Here is a 19,699-nt window from a genome sequence, read left to right as displayed (position 1 = left end):
TGGCACAGCTTGATTAAAGACAAACACAAATTACTGATTTGGGGCCCTAAACATACAAGGACATGAGTGAGTTGCTCAGTGGTGAGCACTCACAGGAATCACCTTCCTTTTGGAGATATTTGGGGGCTGGAGTCTGGGTGCACAGTGGCTCTGGACTATGTGCAGCCTGCAGCTTGTCCAACCTCCAGCTCATTGCCTTAACAAGGTGCCACTAGCATGATAGTTCTTTGCTACGTAACTTTCTTCATCCTGATAATCCTACTACAAAATGGGAGCAGAAAGGGATATGAGCCCAGGGGATATGAGCTTCCCTCAGCTCAGGCCCCACACTGTGCTGACCTGGCTGCCTGTTGATTGAGGTCTCAGGCAGAGTGAATTCACTCCAGATGCCAACAGAGCTTGCTCAGCTCTCCTGACTATGTGGTGAAGTTTACATTTCAGGGGTGCATTTACAATCAGGGGTGTTGGTTGAAGATGGTGGATTTTTTGCAGTTTTCCTGAAATCTGTGCTTAAAGGCTGTGATGCCCAGGAGAACTGATTAGAGCTTCAAGGCTGTTGTGAAACCATCTTGCTGAGTTTTTTTGATCTCTGGTATTCAATTTACAGCTCTTTTTGATGCAGGTAATTGCCTTGATGGATATGCTCTTAGATTGTGAAGTAGAATTCAGGAGGGTATGATATTTGTTAGGCTATACAGATATTTGGTTTAAGCAGAGTAAAATTACATTGCACCCCATAAATCCATTGTTATGTTTGCTTTTCACTCACCTACATGTCTTGATGACAAAGAAGGTGACAGTCCTGCCTCCCAGCATGGCAAATGAATGACATAAACCTGTGTTTTAATAGTGATCCATTGTATGTTCTTGCAAAAAAATTAGTGCTAGATCTTGTAAATGTGCTGTAAATCTTCCTAGTGTGATAGTTCTGAAAATGGATGGCTCATTGTAATGCTTGTCAACATAAAGCTGCACAGCTCTTCTAGACTGGGATAAAGGACACAGGCATTTGAACTGCCCTCCTGAGGCCTGTCAGGTACTTTTGGTCGCCTGCCACTGTACTTCACCTTCACTCCCAGGAAAATCTCCCAGATATGTCACACTGCTGGTAGTTTTGTGGAGTGTATTAAAGTCTGTGGGGCAAACTTTGCTCATTCCAATACTTTTTCTTCCATGAAAGTAGGCTACGACCTCAGTCCCCTTGGATTTAACAGACCTTTATTAGAATGATTATTTTTAACTTGTTGACTGTTTTTCTTTAAGTATCTTAACAATTTCCATGTCTAAATCTAATTTAATTTATCAGTGCAGAGTCTACTTACATAAGTCAGTCATAGGAAAACTTTCCAATGGCAGTTCAGCATCTGACTCAAGTGAAATTCATGTCAACAGAAACTTCCTGCATCAGTCTCTTAACTCCTTTGCTGATGCTGTGTTAAGTTGACTTTCTAAGGGTATGTTGAGATAGTATGGAATGATATATGGTCCAATATGGCTGCTAACTTCAGTTACAAATTCAGGTTGTAAATGGTTTTCTTCAAGCAAAGAGGAGGTGCAAATAAGGAATAAATTACTGACTTTGATAGAATCTTCTAATGATAGCTCTTTTTCCAGCTGGTAAAACAAAGCTGCATTCATTTGCTTTCTGTCCTTTTTATGTAAGATGTAACTTCACATCGTGTATTCCTGTGAAGTCAGGGATAACATGCAAATGATAACTGCTTTGCCAAAGACACTCATTAACTCCTTAGTGATGAAGTTTTTTGTGCCTTTCTATTTTATGCACTCTTTCAATAGCTACTTGCTATTTCCAAATTGAGGGGGAAAGGTCTTTTGCTGAACCTGATGTTATCCTAGAACTTCATAATTTGAATTCCACTGATCTCCTTTCTGCATCAATAACAGATCCATTTCCTTTTACCCTCTCACTGAAGATTATTTCACTGGTTACTAATCTGTTTGCAAAGAATACACAGAAAAAATATAGGATAGTTTCTTGCCAGATGTCCTTGTGGTTTTCATAGAACTGTGTATATTTGGTGGGAGCATATTAATCTTTGTAAAATATGCATTGGTACAAGCACAACAAAAAAAGGTGCAGTGCAAAGATAACAGAGTGCTCATGCACTCTGAATTTTCTTCAAGCAATCAATGCAGATTACTGACACAGTATTTTATATTCACAGCAAGAACTTTGTTAAATTGATGTGTTATTATTCCCCTGCCTTTCTAATCCTTTCTTCTGATTCAGTTTTAGCCAAATTTGACTTTTTATGTTGAGATATGCCTTTAAATGAAAAATGGCAGCATTTCAGCAGAAGCAGGCTGGGAATGCAGTCACCCAGAACTGCAGTTTGGTATCACTGAAATGAGTGGTAATCTTGGTCCTCATGGGAAAGGCTTCTTGCCAAAGAAAGGAAACAGAAAGCGTATTGTCTGGAGACCTTCTCGTTGCAGTTGTGTAAATTTGTTTCAGTTTGGTAGGGGTGGTAGGGAATATGACCCAGATTGTAAATAGGCACCTGGTGCTGGCCTTAGGAGGGATGATGCAGGGAAGAAGTCATCACACCAGGGTGTGCACGGGCACCAGCCCTTTGGAAATGCCTGCAGCCACTCAATAACCCTTCTCCTCAACAGTCTGTACAACACAGGATAGCACTCTGCTCAATCTGATTTTCTCTGCAGTTGTCTCAGAGCTGTTGGAGGAAGATGTAGTGCTGAAGGCCTGGGCAGGGCCAAGGGTTCTGGGGCAGGCAGGAGCCAGTGGCTGTGCTTTGGGGAGCGAGCTTGGTAGCCCCAGGAGTGGTGGGGAGAGTGCAACGGACAAGGCAGGATGGGGGCCAGGAGTGGAGGTGCTGTCTGTGCAGAGGAAAGGGCTCACTTGCAAGTACAGAGAAAGCATCAAGGTCAGGGATAATATCTGGGGAAAGCTCCTTGGCCATGCTGAGCAAAAATGAAGGAGCTGTAAACTTGGTGGGAAGTAAGAAAGACTTGCAAGTACAGAGAAAGCATCAAGGTCAGGGATAATATCTGGGGAAAGCTCCTTGGCCATGCTGAGAAAAAAATGAAGGAGCTGTAAACTCGGTGGGAAGTAAGAAAGCCAGGAGGGGCAGCTCCAGAGCCAGAGCCGTGCTGTGTGAAAGACTCTTCAGAAAAGGACACAGATCCATCACCTGCTCCCCAGATATCACACATTAGCTCTGTGATTGGCTCCATGAGGACACCACACCTGGGACCAGGCTGCACTGGGACTGGCTTTCCTGCCTGCTGCTCCACCTCAGTCTTTCGAGAGTCAGAGCTTCCTGCAGAGCTGGGAAGCATTGCCTCTACTGTTTGAGTTACCTCTCCAGAGACAGGTAGCTTAAATCACTGTAAATGGAATATGAAATTAATAAATATATGTATATCCACCCAGGATAGAAAATAAAGTTACTGGAACATTGCAGTTTCCAAGAAGTTTACTAGAACTGCCACAAAGGTATGCAAAGTCTCGGGGCTGTATTCAGGTAAATCAGAGCAGGAAAGCCAGTGCCTGTCAGACTGCCAAGAGAGCAGAGGGTTGCTGTGTAAACCACTGTGCTCCATCTGCATTCAGGAGCCAGATAAACAATGCTGGAAGTTCTTGCATGCCTGAAGAAGCAAAATAAAACAGCTCTGTTTCCTAAGCAGAGGTGACTCCGCTGAGCTTAGACTAATACTATTAAGGTCCAAATCAGAAAAGGTGGTTGCAGTCAGCAGTATTACTGCATGGGCCCCTCTGTTGTGCAGCTGAGGATTCTAAGCCCAAAGTTAGCTGATTTTGTGGAACTGAGGGAACTGCACTGAATTTTAGGCAATAAAGGTACAATAGAGATACAGGACCAGGCATATAAACCTAAGAAAGCTTCACTCATTTAAAATACGTCAGATATGACCATGGTATTTCCAGTCATTAAATCGGACCATTGTGGATGTGTATGTGGGTGAGGCTGCTCAGACAAGAGTACTTTTTTCAGTGAGAACAATGCTGCTGGACAGATATTTATGCTGTTCTAGGTGTATGTTTTGGTAATCCCTGATAATCAGTTCCCCTGCTGCCTTCCCTCTGTAGAGGAGTCCACAAAGGGTTTGTCCCAGAGAATTTCCCTCTGTGGTCCTGAATGTCCAATCCTGGTGGAATTTTCCTGTCACTGTGAAGCCTTTGTAGAAGAGTAGAAGAGCTATGGCCATGGTGACTGGCCCACTCCTCCCCTAAGGTGAGGCAAGATGTTGTGTCCACCTTATCTCAGTGGTTGCTGAGGGGCTCATTCTCCACTGGACCTGGAGGCTCTGGCCAGCCCTTCTCATCTGCCTCAGCCAGGGCGAGGCCTCTGTTGGTGCCTGAGTGCAGAGGGAGCAGACAGGGAGACACCACGGGGGTTGGCTTACACCCCTCCAACCTCTGCCAGGCTTTGCCTTGCTGGGCACTGCTGACCAAACTGGGGCCTCGTGGTGGCTTCTGCAGGGACAGAAATGTGTGCAGTTTGGGAGGTGTGTGAGTTTATCTCCCCATGGGCCAGAGGTCAGCCCTCACCTCTGCTCTTCTGCACTGGCTGTAACAACGATGGTAAATATGCACAAAACAACTACCACTGACAGACTTGCAATGTGCCATGCCAAAAGCTGTGTGGGTTTGTTTTATTTCTTCAGCATGTCCAGAGCTCTGTTAATGACTTAGGTCCTACAGGTCTGGAGGAGCTGCCTTCATCAGCATTAAGTGCAAGATCCAATTTAGAATGACGTCATGCATTAGCGTGTGCTCGGCTGGCATCAGTGGGAAGGATTTTCCACTTCACATGTGCCCTGCCAGAAGCTTCTTGGAGGTGCATTTACCTAATGAAATTGATTTAGTGTCTGGCCTGTGTTGCCTGCTAATAAAATCTTTCACACAAAATCATGATAATAAGGTATTTTATGGCTTTCATTTATGCTAATATATGCTGTTTGATTTGCTTTATGCCATATTTTTCTAAGTATATGGAGAAAAGAAATAAATTCTGTCCAATTGCCATATTAAACATGAGCGACTTAGTGGAGCATGCTGAGTTTGTCACTCAGGTTTAGCTGTTTGTGAGGAGTTTGTGAGGAGAATCTTCTGATAAAACATTTCTGGCTTTTCTGGGAAAAAAAAAATTGAAACTATGATGTCAAATAATTAACTTAATCTTATTAAATACAAATTTTTTTCCCTGAATTATAACCCCACCTAAGAAAGGTAAGAAAGATTTCCATGGCTGAACACAGCTGAACTTTGCTGACAGTAGACTTTGATCTCATTTGCTTTGCATTTATTTACACCAAAAATATAAACAGGAGATCTGGTTCTTCTCAGAGAATGCAAAACAAATTCTTACACTCCAGATGAATGACACTTTCTGACTGCTTCTTTGTATGTTTTTTCCTACAACTGATATTTTTAGTTTGGTGCAGAGAAGAAACTGTTTACTTCCCTTCCTAAGTAAACAGCAAGGAGCACAATTTTTATGATTGGGAGTGCAGAACTGTAAGTAAAGAGCCTAACTCCCACTAGTTTCATTATGGAAGGGAATTGTCTGTCATGACAAAAAATGTTTTTATTCTGCACTGCAAAATGTGGTATTGATTTTAAAGTCTCAAATAAATATCACCTGCACTTACAAGGAAATTATCTAATGAGTGTTCATTTTACATTAGATAGCATAATGAGTGAATAACTGTTCAGTAGTTGGGAGGAGGCAATACACTTAAGCCTTAAAAATACCATGAAAATCTAGACAGCTGTTGTACTGCAAACAGTGCTTCAGGATAAACCAGAATTTTGTGTAGAAGCAAATTCATAGGCTGTTGAACACAGCAATCAGATTTTGCTTCCAGCTTTATTTCTTCCATCTGCCTGAATTAGGGAGAGAGCATGAATGTAAGCAGAAGCAGCATCTTGTTGCAGCCCACTCATCAATGCTGCCTCATGCAGTCCTTGAAGTGCAGCCACTGGCATCTACTCTTAGTTTTAAGGATCTCTTTTCACTGTCTTTGTTTCACTGATTTTCTGTGTTCTCTTCTGCTTGCTCCAGTCTGAGACTTCACCTCAACTGCATCCAGTTCAGGGACTCCCAATGAAAGAAGGACCTGGACCTGCTGTAACAAACCCAGAGGAGGGTCATGAAGATGATCAGAGGCTGGAGCATGTCTCCTAAGAAGACAAGCTGAGAAAATTGGTGTTGTTCAGCCTGGAGAACAGAAGGTTCTGAGGAGGTCTTGGGGCAGCCTTCCAGTACCTAAAAGGAGCCTAGAAGAAAGCTGGAGAGACTTTGTGCACAAGGGCATGTAGTGACAAGAGGGAATCACTTTAAATTGGCAGAGGACAGGTTTAGATTACATATTAGGAAGAAATTTTTTACTGTTTATGAAGCTGTGAAGCACTGGAACAGAATGGCAACAGAAGGTGTGGATGCCCCATCCCTGGAAGTGTTCAAGGCCAGGTTGGATGGGGTTTTGAGCAACTGGTTGTAGTGGAAGTTGTTCCTGCCCACTACAGCAAGTTTGGAACTAGGTGATCTTTAAGGTCCCTTCCAAACCAAGTCAAACTATTGTGTGATGTTATGATCTATGTAGCCCATGAACCAGGGGAATATATCTGCTCCCTGTGCACCAAGGCCTTCCTCCTCCACTTCTTTCTCCTCCAGTTCCTTATGTCCAAACCATACCTGAGCTGGTTTCCACCCGTCCTGATGAACCTCTTGTTGAGTTTCTGCAGGGTGAGGGCAGACTCACTCTCTTGACCACTCAGATCAAGCCTAACATGGTATCTGTGCCTTGATGGTTAACTCATCATTTGCATCATTTGGGTGGTGATGTGTCGATGAAGGATTGTAAAATAATCCAGTTGACAGGGAGGGAAAACTCCAACATGTAAATGCTGATAAAACATAGCTGGGTTAATAGTTGTCTAGTCCTTTTCCCTCTCTTTTCCTCCTTCCAGAGACACACTTGTGAATACACTCCAAGATGTGAAACCTGTTAATGTTACCTCTTTAATTTATCTGGTTTTATTAATCTCTCAGCCTACCTCCAGGTCTTTCTCTTTCTTGTTCAGAAGTGACTCTGTCATGTTAAGTAAATAGCAGCTTTCTTGACAAAGTGCAGAGCATTAGCTGCTGCTAAGGTATGCTTTATTGACTGCTATTGATTTTTACAAATTAAGTTTACTTCTACTGCTCCTGACATTTAGTGGTAACTTAAATGTTTCATTAATGAGGCAAAATTGAGGTTCGTGAAAGCAAACCTTACAATACAATTCTGCTTTCTACAAGTTTATTATCCAAGAGCTCCAGTGGAGGGAAACTACTTTATCAGATGCATTGAAAAGAAAACAGATGCAAGAGGTTAATTATGTTGCATTGCCTTTTCAAGTAGAATTTAGCTTCAGATGTTTCAGTCAATGTTGTAAGTATTGAGCTGAGGCAGAGTCTGGGCAGCAAGGCAAGCTGACCAATGAGTACACTAAAGAAACCCAATAAGCTTGGTCTTAGCTTGGAGATCATTAAGGGAACTGAGAAATCGTTAAATCTAGAAATGGGACCTAATGGAAGTCAATGAGAGAACAACCATGGATAGTTAATGAGCAGCACTGCATTATGTTCTCATCTCTTCAGAAATAAATAATAAAATACGTTACTTTCTCTTTGAACAATGGTAAATGCAGAATGTGAAAATAGCAGGGGGAAAAGTAACCCTTGGGGCCATCCTCTCAATAAATGATTTCTGCAAGCATTAATTAATTATCGGAGTAACTTGTGAAACAAGCTCATGTGAAACAAGCTTATGTGAAACTATGGCACCATAAAATGTCTATTTAATAGTTAGCCCCAAACCACATCTAGATTACCTTGAAACTTCGAAAGTTCATTACCCAGAATTACTGAAAATCACCAGCATAACTTCATTGTGAAGAACACAGGTTGAACTCTGCATGAGAAGAGCTCCACTCCAGAAATCCTGGTGAGCAATCTTTGTTAGGAACAACACTGATGTAAGCACAGTCATTAACCTCAGGCAGTTTGTACATAGTTACATGTGTTATTGCTGCACTTCTGAGTGGTAACTTATGTATTTCAAAAGGAAAACAACAGGACCACAATAGGGAGGAATGCTGGGAAAGTGAGGTGTCTTTGGCTGACCTTAAGAGAGAGCTGAGCTTTTCTTAGCATTCCTGAATTCCTGCCACTCAGCTCTGCATCAGGTGGCACTCCCCAAAAGGGTCCCTTACCTGAGCTTAGCTGTGTCAGCGAGTCAGAGCACAGTGGTCAGTCCTGCAGGTGTGTGCTAGCTCTGGTATAAACTGAAATATGTACATATTTACTGGGTTATTAACTGTTTATCGGTAACAGACTTGTTGCCAACAGTTTAATAATTGCTTTATCAAACTAGGAGTCTTTAAAAGAAAATAAAGCCTTTTAATAGCATCACTATATACATATATTTTAGTATTCTTAGATAGAAGGCTCACATTCCATTAGCACAAATAACTGTTTTAAATCTTCCCAACACCTCTGCCAGGAAGTAAATTATTGCTAATTCCTGGTCAGATAACAGTTATCTTGCCTGTGATCTATGTCCCCCAAAAATATATTTGTTTTTTTCTTGCCTGAGAGCCCCAGGCTGCCAGAGGAGGCTGTTTTGAGGGGGCTGCTGAAGGAAGAAATGCCGTTAGCGGTTCCGGGAAGCAATAAGCACCTCCATGAAAATAACTCAAGTCCCCATCCTTAATCCCTGCCTATCCTTTTTTATCTGACGGACTCAGCGAGGGCTGGAAGATCACAGCGCGGCTGAAAACAAAAGGGAGTTAACAAGATGTGAGCGGCCGGCGGCTAGAACAATAGGCGAAGCCCCCTGGCAGCGCAGCGGCCGGGGCCATGCGGCTGGCGGGGGCCCTGCTGTGCTGCTGCGCGCTGGCCGCGCTGCCCCGCGCCCGCGGCTCCTGCCCCTCGCAGTGCAGCTGCGCCTTCCACAGCCCCGCCGAGGGCACCAAGGCCAGGTACGCCGGGCGCTCTCGCGGACGGGGCGGGGGGTGTTTCTGCTCCTCTCGGGGGATGCTCGCAGGAGAAAATATTGTGTCCGCGCTTTGTGGCCATTATTTTTGCGGTTGCTCCGCGCTCTAGCTATATTTGCGGAGGATTAGCTTCTGAAAACACAGTAAGCTGATTTCAGAGAAAGCGTTTGGGCATCTCCTCTGTGAGAAGTGACATAACTATTGCTGGTGTAATGGCAAGAAGAGAATAAAATTTAAACAGTATTTTATTTTTTTTAACCTTTCTGCTGAAAATTCTGGTCCTAAAAGGTTTTATTCTGCTCTGCTGGTTTGTTGCTAAAGTGTGACTAGATTTGATTCATGCTGTAGTACCAAACCCAACAATTTACTTTAAAAATCCTTCAGCTGGAGATTTTAGGCATAGCAGTAGACTTTAGACAAGAATGAACTAAAAAACCAGTCAGTAACAACAACAACAACAACAAAAATGAAGTTCATTCTCAGACTGGAAACTTTCTGTTAAAAAAGAAGGCAAGACCAGAAGGACGTCCATCTTTGAATGCAAAGCCATTGAACACAGATTTCTCTGGAGGACTGTTATAAAAGAGTCCTTCTGAAGGCTAAGCACTAAGTATCTGACTTATAGAAAATAGAGGCCATATTTTCATAAGGTGTGGTTCACAGAAGAGGAGGTTTTATGACAGAGATACAGGATTTGCAAAATCCTTTGTAATAAACTTTTTCTAGACTGAAATGTTTTTTCATTACTGAAATGAGATATTTTGGAACCCCATGAAATAGCTCTACTTTCTTATCTCTTTTATGGTGCTATAGATTTAATACTAGAAACTTTCCCAGTAATAAGAAGCATGGTAGAGACACAAGTAGCCTGCAATTGCTAAAAGGGAGTGTAACAGTGTGAGAGCCAATTATTTTTCCATAAATGTCATAGTTCCCAGGGGAATTTCCTCTCAGTGACTGGAAAAAGCTGTTGTGCATTTTAGTAAGATACATAATGAAGCAAATATCCATTAGTCCCTTAGGGAGCATAATGCCACCTTTTTTCTGCATTATGATTCATATTTCTCACTAGAAGGAGATTATCCCATAGATTAAATGTTTAGTGCTCACTGACATAATTTAGGGACGCTATGAGAAGCATTCTACTTTACTACTTTATGGTCTTTCTGTTGGTAACATTTTGTGACATGACTACACAAAGTAAAATGTTTTATTTAAAGTGGATTTCTGGATTTTTCTTATTTGGTAGATTTTTATCTTCCTCAGAATCTCAGCTTTCAGCAGAGGGTGGACAGGATTTAATGCCACAATAAAAGTGTTGGGTGAGAGTAATGTACTATGTTTTGATTATAAATTAACAATTTAACTGTAGACTCAAACAGCATTTAAATCTGGGAAGTCTGCTTGAGCAGTTCAGCAATGTTATATATATTTTTTGTTGATAGCAGAGGAATAATTGATTTCAGCCAAAACCAGCCTGGTTTTGACAGCTTTGTAATATTCTGTTTATAGAGGCTGTGTGATAGGAAAACATTACTTAACTGATCACATTACATTTCTTGTGGTGTCTTGTCCAGCAAGTAGACTGGAACATACCCATCCAACCTCTTACCTTTTGCAGGTGGCTTGCTATTTTGTTAAGAACTTGCCTTCCCCTACTTGCTGATAGGTAAATTAAAATTCAGACTGAGAGACCTGTTTTGTCTCCCTTCATATCTCATGGCTCTCTACAAACCCAAGTCAATTTTTTGGATGAAGGCTGCCAAATGCAACACAGGCTTTCCATGCTTTGACCTTTAGAGATTAGAAATGGGGAGGAATGATTAAAACACATAAATCTGCCTTGCTTTCAGTAAAGCATTTTCCAAAGAGTTAATTTTCTGTGCTTTCACTCTCATGACTATACGCAGTGCAGTGACTGCTACCATCTTTACACACCCTCCATAGTAAAGCAGAGCCTACTCCAGAGTACTTCCAAGGAGTTGTTAGCTGGCTTTCTTATCCTCATTTCTCAAACCAAAGTTCCTGTGTCATATTTAATCTATATAACTTCTTGACCTCCTACATGTCAATAAGGCTTCTTTTTGTAGGGCTTTTATAGTTCAATTTACAGATCCTTTTGTTTTAACTTGCACTAGAATCCTCTGCTGTGCATGAGTGTTGTCACTGCTATCACAAGTACTCTAAAAAAACTGATAGCAAAACCCAACAGGAACACTAAATGGGCCAGATTTGGACTCACACCACTCCAGGAGAGGCACAGCACTGTGATCTCTGCAGTCAGAAGGCACATATGAATTACTGCAAGCTGATGTATTCGTGGTGATGATGCAGAGTTGAGCAGCAAGAAAGAAACGACAAGAAGAAATCTTGTGAAGAAAGAAAGGCAGATCAAAATCTTGCATTAAAATAAGATTTCAGATCTTTTCAAAATAAAGTCACATCTTTGCTTGTCCTTGTCTTTCCCCACCAGGACAGTGCTGTGCAATGACCCAGAGATGACCCTCCCTCCTGTGAACATCCCTGTTGATACAAGCAAGCTTCGGATAGAAAAGACAGCCATCCGCAGGGTGCCAGGAGAGGCTTTCCACCTGCTGCACAACCTGGAGTACCTCTGGATGCCCTATAACTCCCTGGCCAGCCTCAGCAGCATCACCTTCAAGGGCCTTCGTCGTCTGCAGGAGCTGAGGCTGGATGGGAACAACTTGATATCATTCCCCTGGGAGAGCCTGGCTGGCATGCCTCAGCTGAGACTCCTGGATTTGCACAACAACGAGCTCACCTCAGTCCCTCCAGATGCTGCTCGCTATGTCAAGAACATCACATACCTGGATCTGTCCAGCAATAAGCTCATGACTCTTCCTCAGGCTCTCATTGCCACCTGGGCCAACCTCCAGGCTGTTCCCTACTTCCCCAATGATAACTCCAAGATCATCCTAGGTAAGAGAAGTGCCTGCCCATTTGCAGGGGCCACAAATGTCAAGGGTTCCTCATCTTCTTGCAGCATTTTCACTTACTGTGGTTGCCATAGCAAATACCCTGCTATTATATGTATACAATTTAATACCCTAAATAATATGTGTAAATTCATTTGCATATTCGCAAACTCACCTCAGGCTTATCACACTCATCTTATTATGCCATTAATTTGATTACTTGCCTGGGTCTTTACAACACAAAATTGGTGACTCTTGCTCAAGGCTTTTTTAGTTATTGCCATTGCCATTTTGGATAGAAATACAAATATGTTTACAGCTCTTCATCATTTGTGTGCTCTTTTCTAATATCACTGTGTTTGGATTTGACCCATTTTAAGCAAAACAAAATAAAAGGATGGATAATTTATTATGCCTAAATTAAAGAGGAATAATGCCACGACTGAGCATAAAATCTGGGTCAGAGCTGCCAATTTGTCTCTTCCCAGAGCCTTGTTTATCTGTTCACACAGAATTAAACCCTAGTCTACCCAAGCACACCAAGACAGTGCTGCCTTGAAGGGCAGCTATGAAGCTCCAAGAATACCCTTTCTGCTGGCAGCTCTAGGCTCCCCAGAGCCTAGAGGTTGGGGCAATTATCCATTTTTGTGTCAGGGTGTCTCACAGCTGACTCTCAGTTGCAGGGTGCCCAGGTGAGGTTTTGAGCACATTTCCTAGTTCAGGAGACTATCAAACATGGTCTTTTAGCCATTGCTCACTGTTCAAATCCAGGTTGATGATGGCTCAGAGTTGCTGCCATCTGCATGTACAGCCTCTGCAGCAGGGGTGTGAGCTCAGGCACCTGCTGATCATCTCAGCAGAGGCACTGCAAGTTTCCTCTCACTCTGGCAAGCACCTGCTCTTTGTTCCCTTGATAAATTTAGGAAGGTGAAGTTTTTAAAACCGGATTGAAGTGGAAAGAGATACAGGACTTTAAAAAGATACAAAATACCACCTACAAAGCTTTTAGTGTCCTTAGCAGATGTTGCTGAAGGTTTCACTAGCATCAGGAGAGGAGCAGGTGTTTCATGATCCTATTTTGCCAGATGCAGTAACAAGTTCTTTAAGCCAAAACTGGCAGTTTGGGATTGCCCATTTCATTCATGGCAAGACTGCCTAGACCATACTTTTCCCTTTTTATTTTTAGAGTCAAGTTGTGTGTAAAAATGTTATTCCATTCAATATAGATTAGGACTGTTTTATCAAGAGCAGATCATGCCTTGATGCACGTGGCCAAATTGAGCAGTATTCAGCTATGCACAGGTTGATTGTGCCAGGATCCTAAAAAATTCATGTATCCATATGAGTACAACGCTAAAATTAATGCAGTAATGTACAGACACTCCAGCTTCTAGGTCCTATCCTGTGGACACCCATAGGAGCCATGGAAATAAAATGCATGTCCCTCACAGGAGCAGGCTGGAAAAACACAGCTGCATGTTTCTGTTTCACTCTGCTCATGAGTGTTTCTCATGGAGGCATAAAAAATCATGAATAATAAAAAGAGTCAGCCCAATCCATTCCTTGTCTGCAGTGCATCACTGTGACTCCAGAGCCACTGCCTGCAGACTCCTTCAGAAGTAATTCCTCTGCTCAGTTGCTGGCTCATAGCCTGTGCCAAGGGTGCAAGCTTTTCCACACGAGGACTGCCCACGTGAGCCCAGGGCCTGTGCTGTGCAGGGCAGCAAAGGCCTCACTGGGCTTTGTGGGGCTGCTGCTTCAGCTGGAGCTGGGGCACCTGCTGGGGAACCTGGGATCAGTTGTTATCTAGTGCATGAACTAGAAACTGCTAGCAAAAATGCCATCAAACAGCAAAGCCAAGCTGAATGTTCATTATTTACTTAGTCCCCCTTCACTTTAACATATTGATTTACAAGAACTGACCTCCTGCCAAAACCCATCACTTCCAGATCCTCTTCTAAGCCCAGGGAAGAAGATACGGAATGCACTCAGAAGAATTTTTCCCCAGCATCTTTAAAACAGTTTGGGGGAGTATTAGTACTGTTCCCTTTCAGGCAGGTGCCAGCCCCAGGCATGTCCTTGGGCTGTGCATGGAAAAGAGGAGGTGCAGCCCCCCAGAGGGAGCAGAGCTCACTCCTGTGGCAGGCAGGAGCCTGGGAGCCATGCTCCTGGCTTAGGCTTCAAATGTGTGCCTGGGGTTAGATGGCATTAATATCCCTAGTGCCAATTCTGCTAGCTAAAACCATTAGAGACAACGTGTCCACAGCACAGCTGGATGTGAACTTTTTAAAGTAGGATGACACAGATTTAATCAGAATGCAGGAGCTTCTGTTCATGGATATGCATTGCTCCAGTTCCCAATTTGCTTTTTCAGTACTATCTTCACAGGTCTATTTTTAATAATGTATATTTTTTTTCAGAATTGGAATTCAATAGGTGCAAACTGGGAGATCAGAATAAAGAAAAGAAACATTCCAAGAGTCTGAAACAGGAGTGTGTTTTTCAATATATCACTTTCTGTGTGTATAGCCTTAATATAGTTTATCTACATTTATTATATACCATAACAGGCATACTCTTCAATTTAACCCTTAAAATAGTTCTTTCATGTTATCCAGTATAAATTAGCATTTCAGGAAAAGCAGCTGATTACCAAAATAATGAAAATAACTTAGAGTAACAGGGCTGGAAGAGAACTATGGCAGGCAAGTAGGATCAGCCACAGCTATTGCAGGTGTGAAAAGTGGCATGACAATCTGGCTAGTGTTTTAAGAATGACCAGTGAGAATTTTCTGGCCTGTCAGAGACTTCATAGTCTCCTCATGCCAAAAGAATCCACAGCCCTTCTCCCATGAGTACTTGTTTTTTTCATCCTGGAACAAATGTGTTTATAATAAATTCTGAACAAAATGTTTTTATCATAAATTGTTTTGCTTCTTTATGTGCACGAATCACAATGTTTTCATGATATGAATAATCCTGCTTTGAACTTAAAGAACATGATTTCAGATCCAGATTTGGAGATTCTTTAGCAAGTCACATTTATTCCAGTCTGCTAACTGTGGGATCCCTCAGCCAGCAGCAGTGGGGGGACACACCTCTCCCACCCCAAATACTCCTGCACAGGCAGTTCTTGTAGGGCAGACTGGCAGTCTGTCACACTGTGTCCTGCTGAAAAATAGAAACAAAAGTGGCAGAAACCAAAGGTGTTGTTGGAGTGACTTAGTGCCCTCATTTCTTTTTGACAGGTTTGCAAGACAATCCTTGGGTGTGTGACTGCAGTCTGTACGAAATGGTGCATTTCCTAAATTTCCAGTCTCCTAACATAGCCTTCATTGAGCCCAGGCTGAAATGCTTCACCCCCAGGAGCCTTGCAGGAGTCTTCTTCAGCCAGGTGGAGCTGAGGAAGTGCCAGAGCCCCGTGGTGCACACATCTGTAGCCAAGGTGAAGACCATCCTGGGCAGCACGGTGCTGCTGCGCTGCGGCACCACGGGCGTGCCCATCCCCGAGCTCAGCTGGAGGAGAGCTGATGGGGCTCAGCTGAATGGCACAGGTGGGCTTGGTTTCAGCTTTTCTGCACACGTGGAATGATTGAGGCAGGCCTGTACTAGGTGCAATCCACCCTTGCACTGTGACTTTTCTATAGACTATAAAATCACTTATATATTGATCTTAATATTATCAGATAAATGTGTGTTATCATGCGTAGGAAGTTGGTTTTGCTTTGTTGGAAAGTTGGTTTTTCATAGCAATTGTGGTGGTGAGACAAGTCAAGGGATTTTATGGAAATCTGTTAGAGCTAAAGAAATGAAATATTTCTAACAGTAGCAATTAACTGTTTTCAGTTAGTTAGTTATTCAATGACAGAAAAGGCTTCCCACTGAATTATTCTATATTCTCCTCATCTATTCTATGGCTAATCCATTAGCAAACATCTCTGGCAGAGAGATGTCTGACATGAATTCAACTGGGATTCAGATCAGCTGTAGAAGAAAGAAAAGATTGCAAGCATACAGCATTACCGATATATAAAAAGATGAAAAAAACACTGAAGTGCTGAAGGATGCAACACTTGGGTGGGAATGTCCCCAAGGACTGACAAGCTCTCCTGGGGAAAAAGGTCTGTGGAAGAAACCCTGAGCACCTGGTCTGAGCACCTCTCCTGGGGGAAGCCTTCAGACAGACACTGGTTTTGTGATTGATCATGATTTTATTTCCATTCACAAGAACGTTTGGAGCTGTAATTGCAACACTGGTACTTTAATTTGTGGGGAATTTAGGGAAGAAACCTTTGCTCTGCTGAAGACAGCTGTCCTTGACTTGAATTTCTAGGACACAAAGCTAAGACTTGAACCTTCTTGCCTCCAACCTGCCCTGACTTTCACAGAGGATCTAAACCCAGCAGATAAATTGCCAAGTATTGGGTCTGATCTTCAAAGGGTTACAGGCTCCTCGGTGCACAGAACAGGGAAGAGAGCAATTCCCTTTCACAGCAGTAGAACCATTTGTAACAAGTATCATTTCCTGGGATCTGCACAAGTCATTGCTCCGCTGTGCAGGATGTAGCAGAGCTGCTCCTCATAATGATAATGTGTACCCATCATGCTGCAAACATCCCTCCTACACTTGAAGGAGAACCACCACAAAAAATACAATGGGGTGATTTCCTGAAAGCCTGTGTTGAGTTTACTTTGAGCTGCAACTGAGAATGATGTATTTTGTGCTCCATTAAATCAGATGCTAGCACCTTTCAATAAAAAGTTGGCAGGAAAGATAGGTTATTTCTCAGCAATGGCAGCTTCTGTGCCAATGCTATAATGTGACTATTTGAAATGCTGGTGTTCTGAGCAGAAAGGAGTGAGAAACAGCCCACAGTCTGGATCTACAGGTAACTGCCATAGGTAAAACCATAGCTTTATGCTTTTTTAAAACACTAATTCAATAAATAATTAAACTGAAAAAGTAACTTCTGTTGCCTTGTATTTTGCTGCCATTGGAAGGGACCCTGGTTGCCGAGGCTGAATCCTGACCCCAAGAGGGCTTGGGAGAAGTTTGCACTCCCTTACTTTTGCCTTTCAGACATCTCCCCGGTTTACCTTCCATCAGGAAAGGGCTGAGACAGCACATGCCCATCCTAAGGAGCTGGCTAAATAATGAAGAGGGTGCTTTACCCTTCCACAAGATCCCAACCCCCTTTTTTTTTTCTCTGCACCAATAGAAAAAGACAAAAAAACCCTAGTTTTATCTTGCAAGTAAATCACATGAGCAAATCAAAGCTCAGCTATGTACATATTGTTTGCTGGTAACCAAATGTACACCTGTGTAAGGATAAACACCTGCAATAATTAAGCAATAGAAGGGGTATTATCTTTCAACTATTTTTCCATATGCTCTAGGCTAGTCCATGTGTGTTTATTACATTAAAATCTCCACTGTTTGTATTTTCTTTGTCTCCACAGTCTGCATCTAATGCTCAAATAGATCATGTTGCTGCCTGATCCTTCCACTCTTTTTAAGTATTGTACCTACACAAAATTTTTCAAGCTTTTATTTTTAATGGAAGAACCTTTCCTGTTATGTTTTCAAACTGTACATCAATTTGGAGGAAATAGCATCAATTTTTTCAGTATATTCATTTTGAAGCAGTTCAAATCCTGACATAATCTAATTACAGCCTTTTTCTTAGGTTTATTTTGATTTTGTAATGTTCTTGGTGGCAAGCAGAAATGATGATTCTTTGTCATATACTTTATTGATCAGATATTTGGTGATGGAGTCAGTATTTTACAAACATGGAATTAATTCCATTTATTATTGCCTGTTTATTTAACATTTTTCCTGCCTTGCAGTTCACCAAGAGATTTCCAGTGATGGGATGAGCTGGTCTATCCTGGGCCTGCCTGTAGTCTCTTACCTTGACTCCGGAGAGTACATCTGTAAAGCAAAGAATTTCCTGGGGGCAACAGAGGCCTTCATCTCGCTCATCATCACAGACTCAGAGAGCACGGATGACCCCAACTCTAGTGCCAAAGGCACATGGAATGGCAAGGCCAGCGGGATGGAGGCAGCTGCCTACAATGACAAACTGGTGGCCAGGTACGTTATCACCACCTCCACCGTGCCCACGCTGGGGGCCGGGGCGGGCACTGGGGACAGCGTCCTCCTCCCGGACGCGGCACAAGACAGCAACCCCCAGAACCTGCTGGTGAGCCCCACCACGGGCCAGCAGGAGCCAGAGAGGATGGTGAGGTCTGTCAGGGTCATAGGGGACACCGACCAGAGCATCACCCTGGCCTGGAAGGCGCCTATGGCAAAGAACACCACGGTGTTCAGCGTCCTGTATGCTGTCTTTGGGGAGAGGGACATGCGGCGGATCAACGTGGAGCCAGGGAAGACCAAGGTCACTCTTTATGGGCTGCTGCCAAAGACCAAATACATCGTGTGTGTCTGTGTGAAAGGGCTGATCCCCAGGAAGGAGCAGTGCATCATATTTTCCACAGACGAAGTTGTCAGCGCAGGAGGGACGCAGAAGCTCATCAATGTGGTTGTCATCAGCGTGGCCTGTGTCATTGCTGTCCCTCTGACCCTGGTGGTCTGCTGCGGGGCGCTGAAGCGGCGCTGCAAAAAATGTTTTGTGAGAAAGCCCAAGGACGTGCAGGAATCGTACGTCACCTTCGAAAGCCTGTCCCCCGGGGCCAAGGCCAAGGGCGTGGAAGGAGAATACCTGACCAGACACACCCCTGACGAGTCCAACAGGCTGCTGTCCGCCCGCTCCAGCGTGGACTCGGAAGCCATACCAAAGATAGAGGGACAGCCTAATGAGTACTTCTGCTGACAGTACCTAGGCTGGCTGTCAGCTCGCCCAGCGGGAAGTGTGTGGCTGTATCTGTGACTCTGCTCCAGCACTGCAGGCCACCCCGTCCATGCTTCTGTCTCTGACATCTTCTGGAAGAAAATGCAAGAGGGTAGACGGTGCCCAAGCTTTACAGAAACATGTTGCTCACACCACTTGGGGTTGGCTGCTTTGCACCCAGTCAAAAGCTTCTCTGACAATGGCCTCGTTCTCCTGGACCACTTTTTTTTAGGTATTTTTTTTTCCCTGTCAAATGAAGTGTGCACACTAAGTGTAAGGACATTAAGAAACATTTCTGAGTGTGCTCCACTTGGTACTGTTTAGGTCCTGCTCAGCAATATACTACATATTTTATTCTCAGCTCTTTTGATGTTCTTTTGGTTGACAAGCCAGGGGAGTAGCTAGTAATTTTAATAAAAACACTTATGAAGGTGAAGATTGAGAGTCTCACCTTTTACATCCTCCATGTTTGTATGAAACATGCAGCTTGATGCTTAATAGATCACTAAACAGAGATGTACAGCAACTCCTTCTAATATGTCCAACATAATTGCAACTCTATGCTCTGAATTCAGAGGAATGTGCAAAGGAAATAGAAATGAAGAAACAAAACCCAATCCACTCCAAAGAATGCATAATAGACAGCATTTGCTGATTGCACTTTGGGCCTAAACTCTGTTCTAAACATACGGAACAATAGCAAAGGTCTTTCAGTATCAGTCCTAGCTGGCATTTGTACCTGTATTGTAATTAGTAGAATATGTTTTATACCAGCTGTGCTAGATTACAATCATACAATATCCTACTTTGCACATTGTGTGTGATGGTGTAATGCTTTGCAATCATGCTGGAAAACCTACATT

At 43.1% G+C, this 19,699-nt stretch overlaps 1 protein-coding gene across 1 annotated transcript; it reads left to right on the top strand.

The window, feature by feature from the left end:
* The first annotated feature begins 8,828 nt into the window (after nt 1-8,828).
* On the top strand, nt 8,829-18,818 carry LRIT1 (leucine rich repeat, Ig-like and transmembrane domains 1). The gene is made up of 4 exons (XM_039719699.1): nt 8,829-9,031; nt 11,520-11,986; nt 15,231-15,536; nt 17,833-18,818. The coding sequence occupies exons 1-4, from the start codon at nt 8,910-8,912 to the stop codon at nt 18,816-18,818; spliced, it is 1,881 nt and encodes a 626-aa protein (XP_039575633.1). The 5' UTR covers nt 8,829-8,909.
* The last annotated feature ends 881 nt before the right edge of the window (nt 18,819-19,699 follow it).

This window comes from Passer montanus, unplaced genomic scaffold (genome assembly GCF_014805655.1).
Source record: "Passer montanus isolate IOZ18808 unplaced genomic scaffold, ASM1480565v1 scaffold42, whole genome shotgun sequence".
NCBI classification, from domain to species: domain Eukaryota; kingdom Metazoa; phylum Chordata; class Aves; order Passeriformes; family Passeridae; genus Passer; species Passer montanus.
Note: the sequence above shows the minus strand (reverse complement) of the source record. Positions and strands in the feature narration are given on the sequence as shown.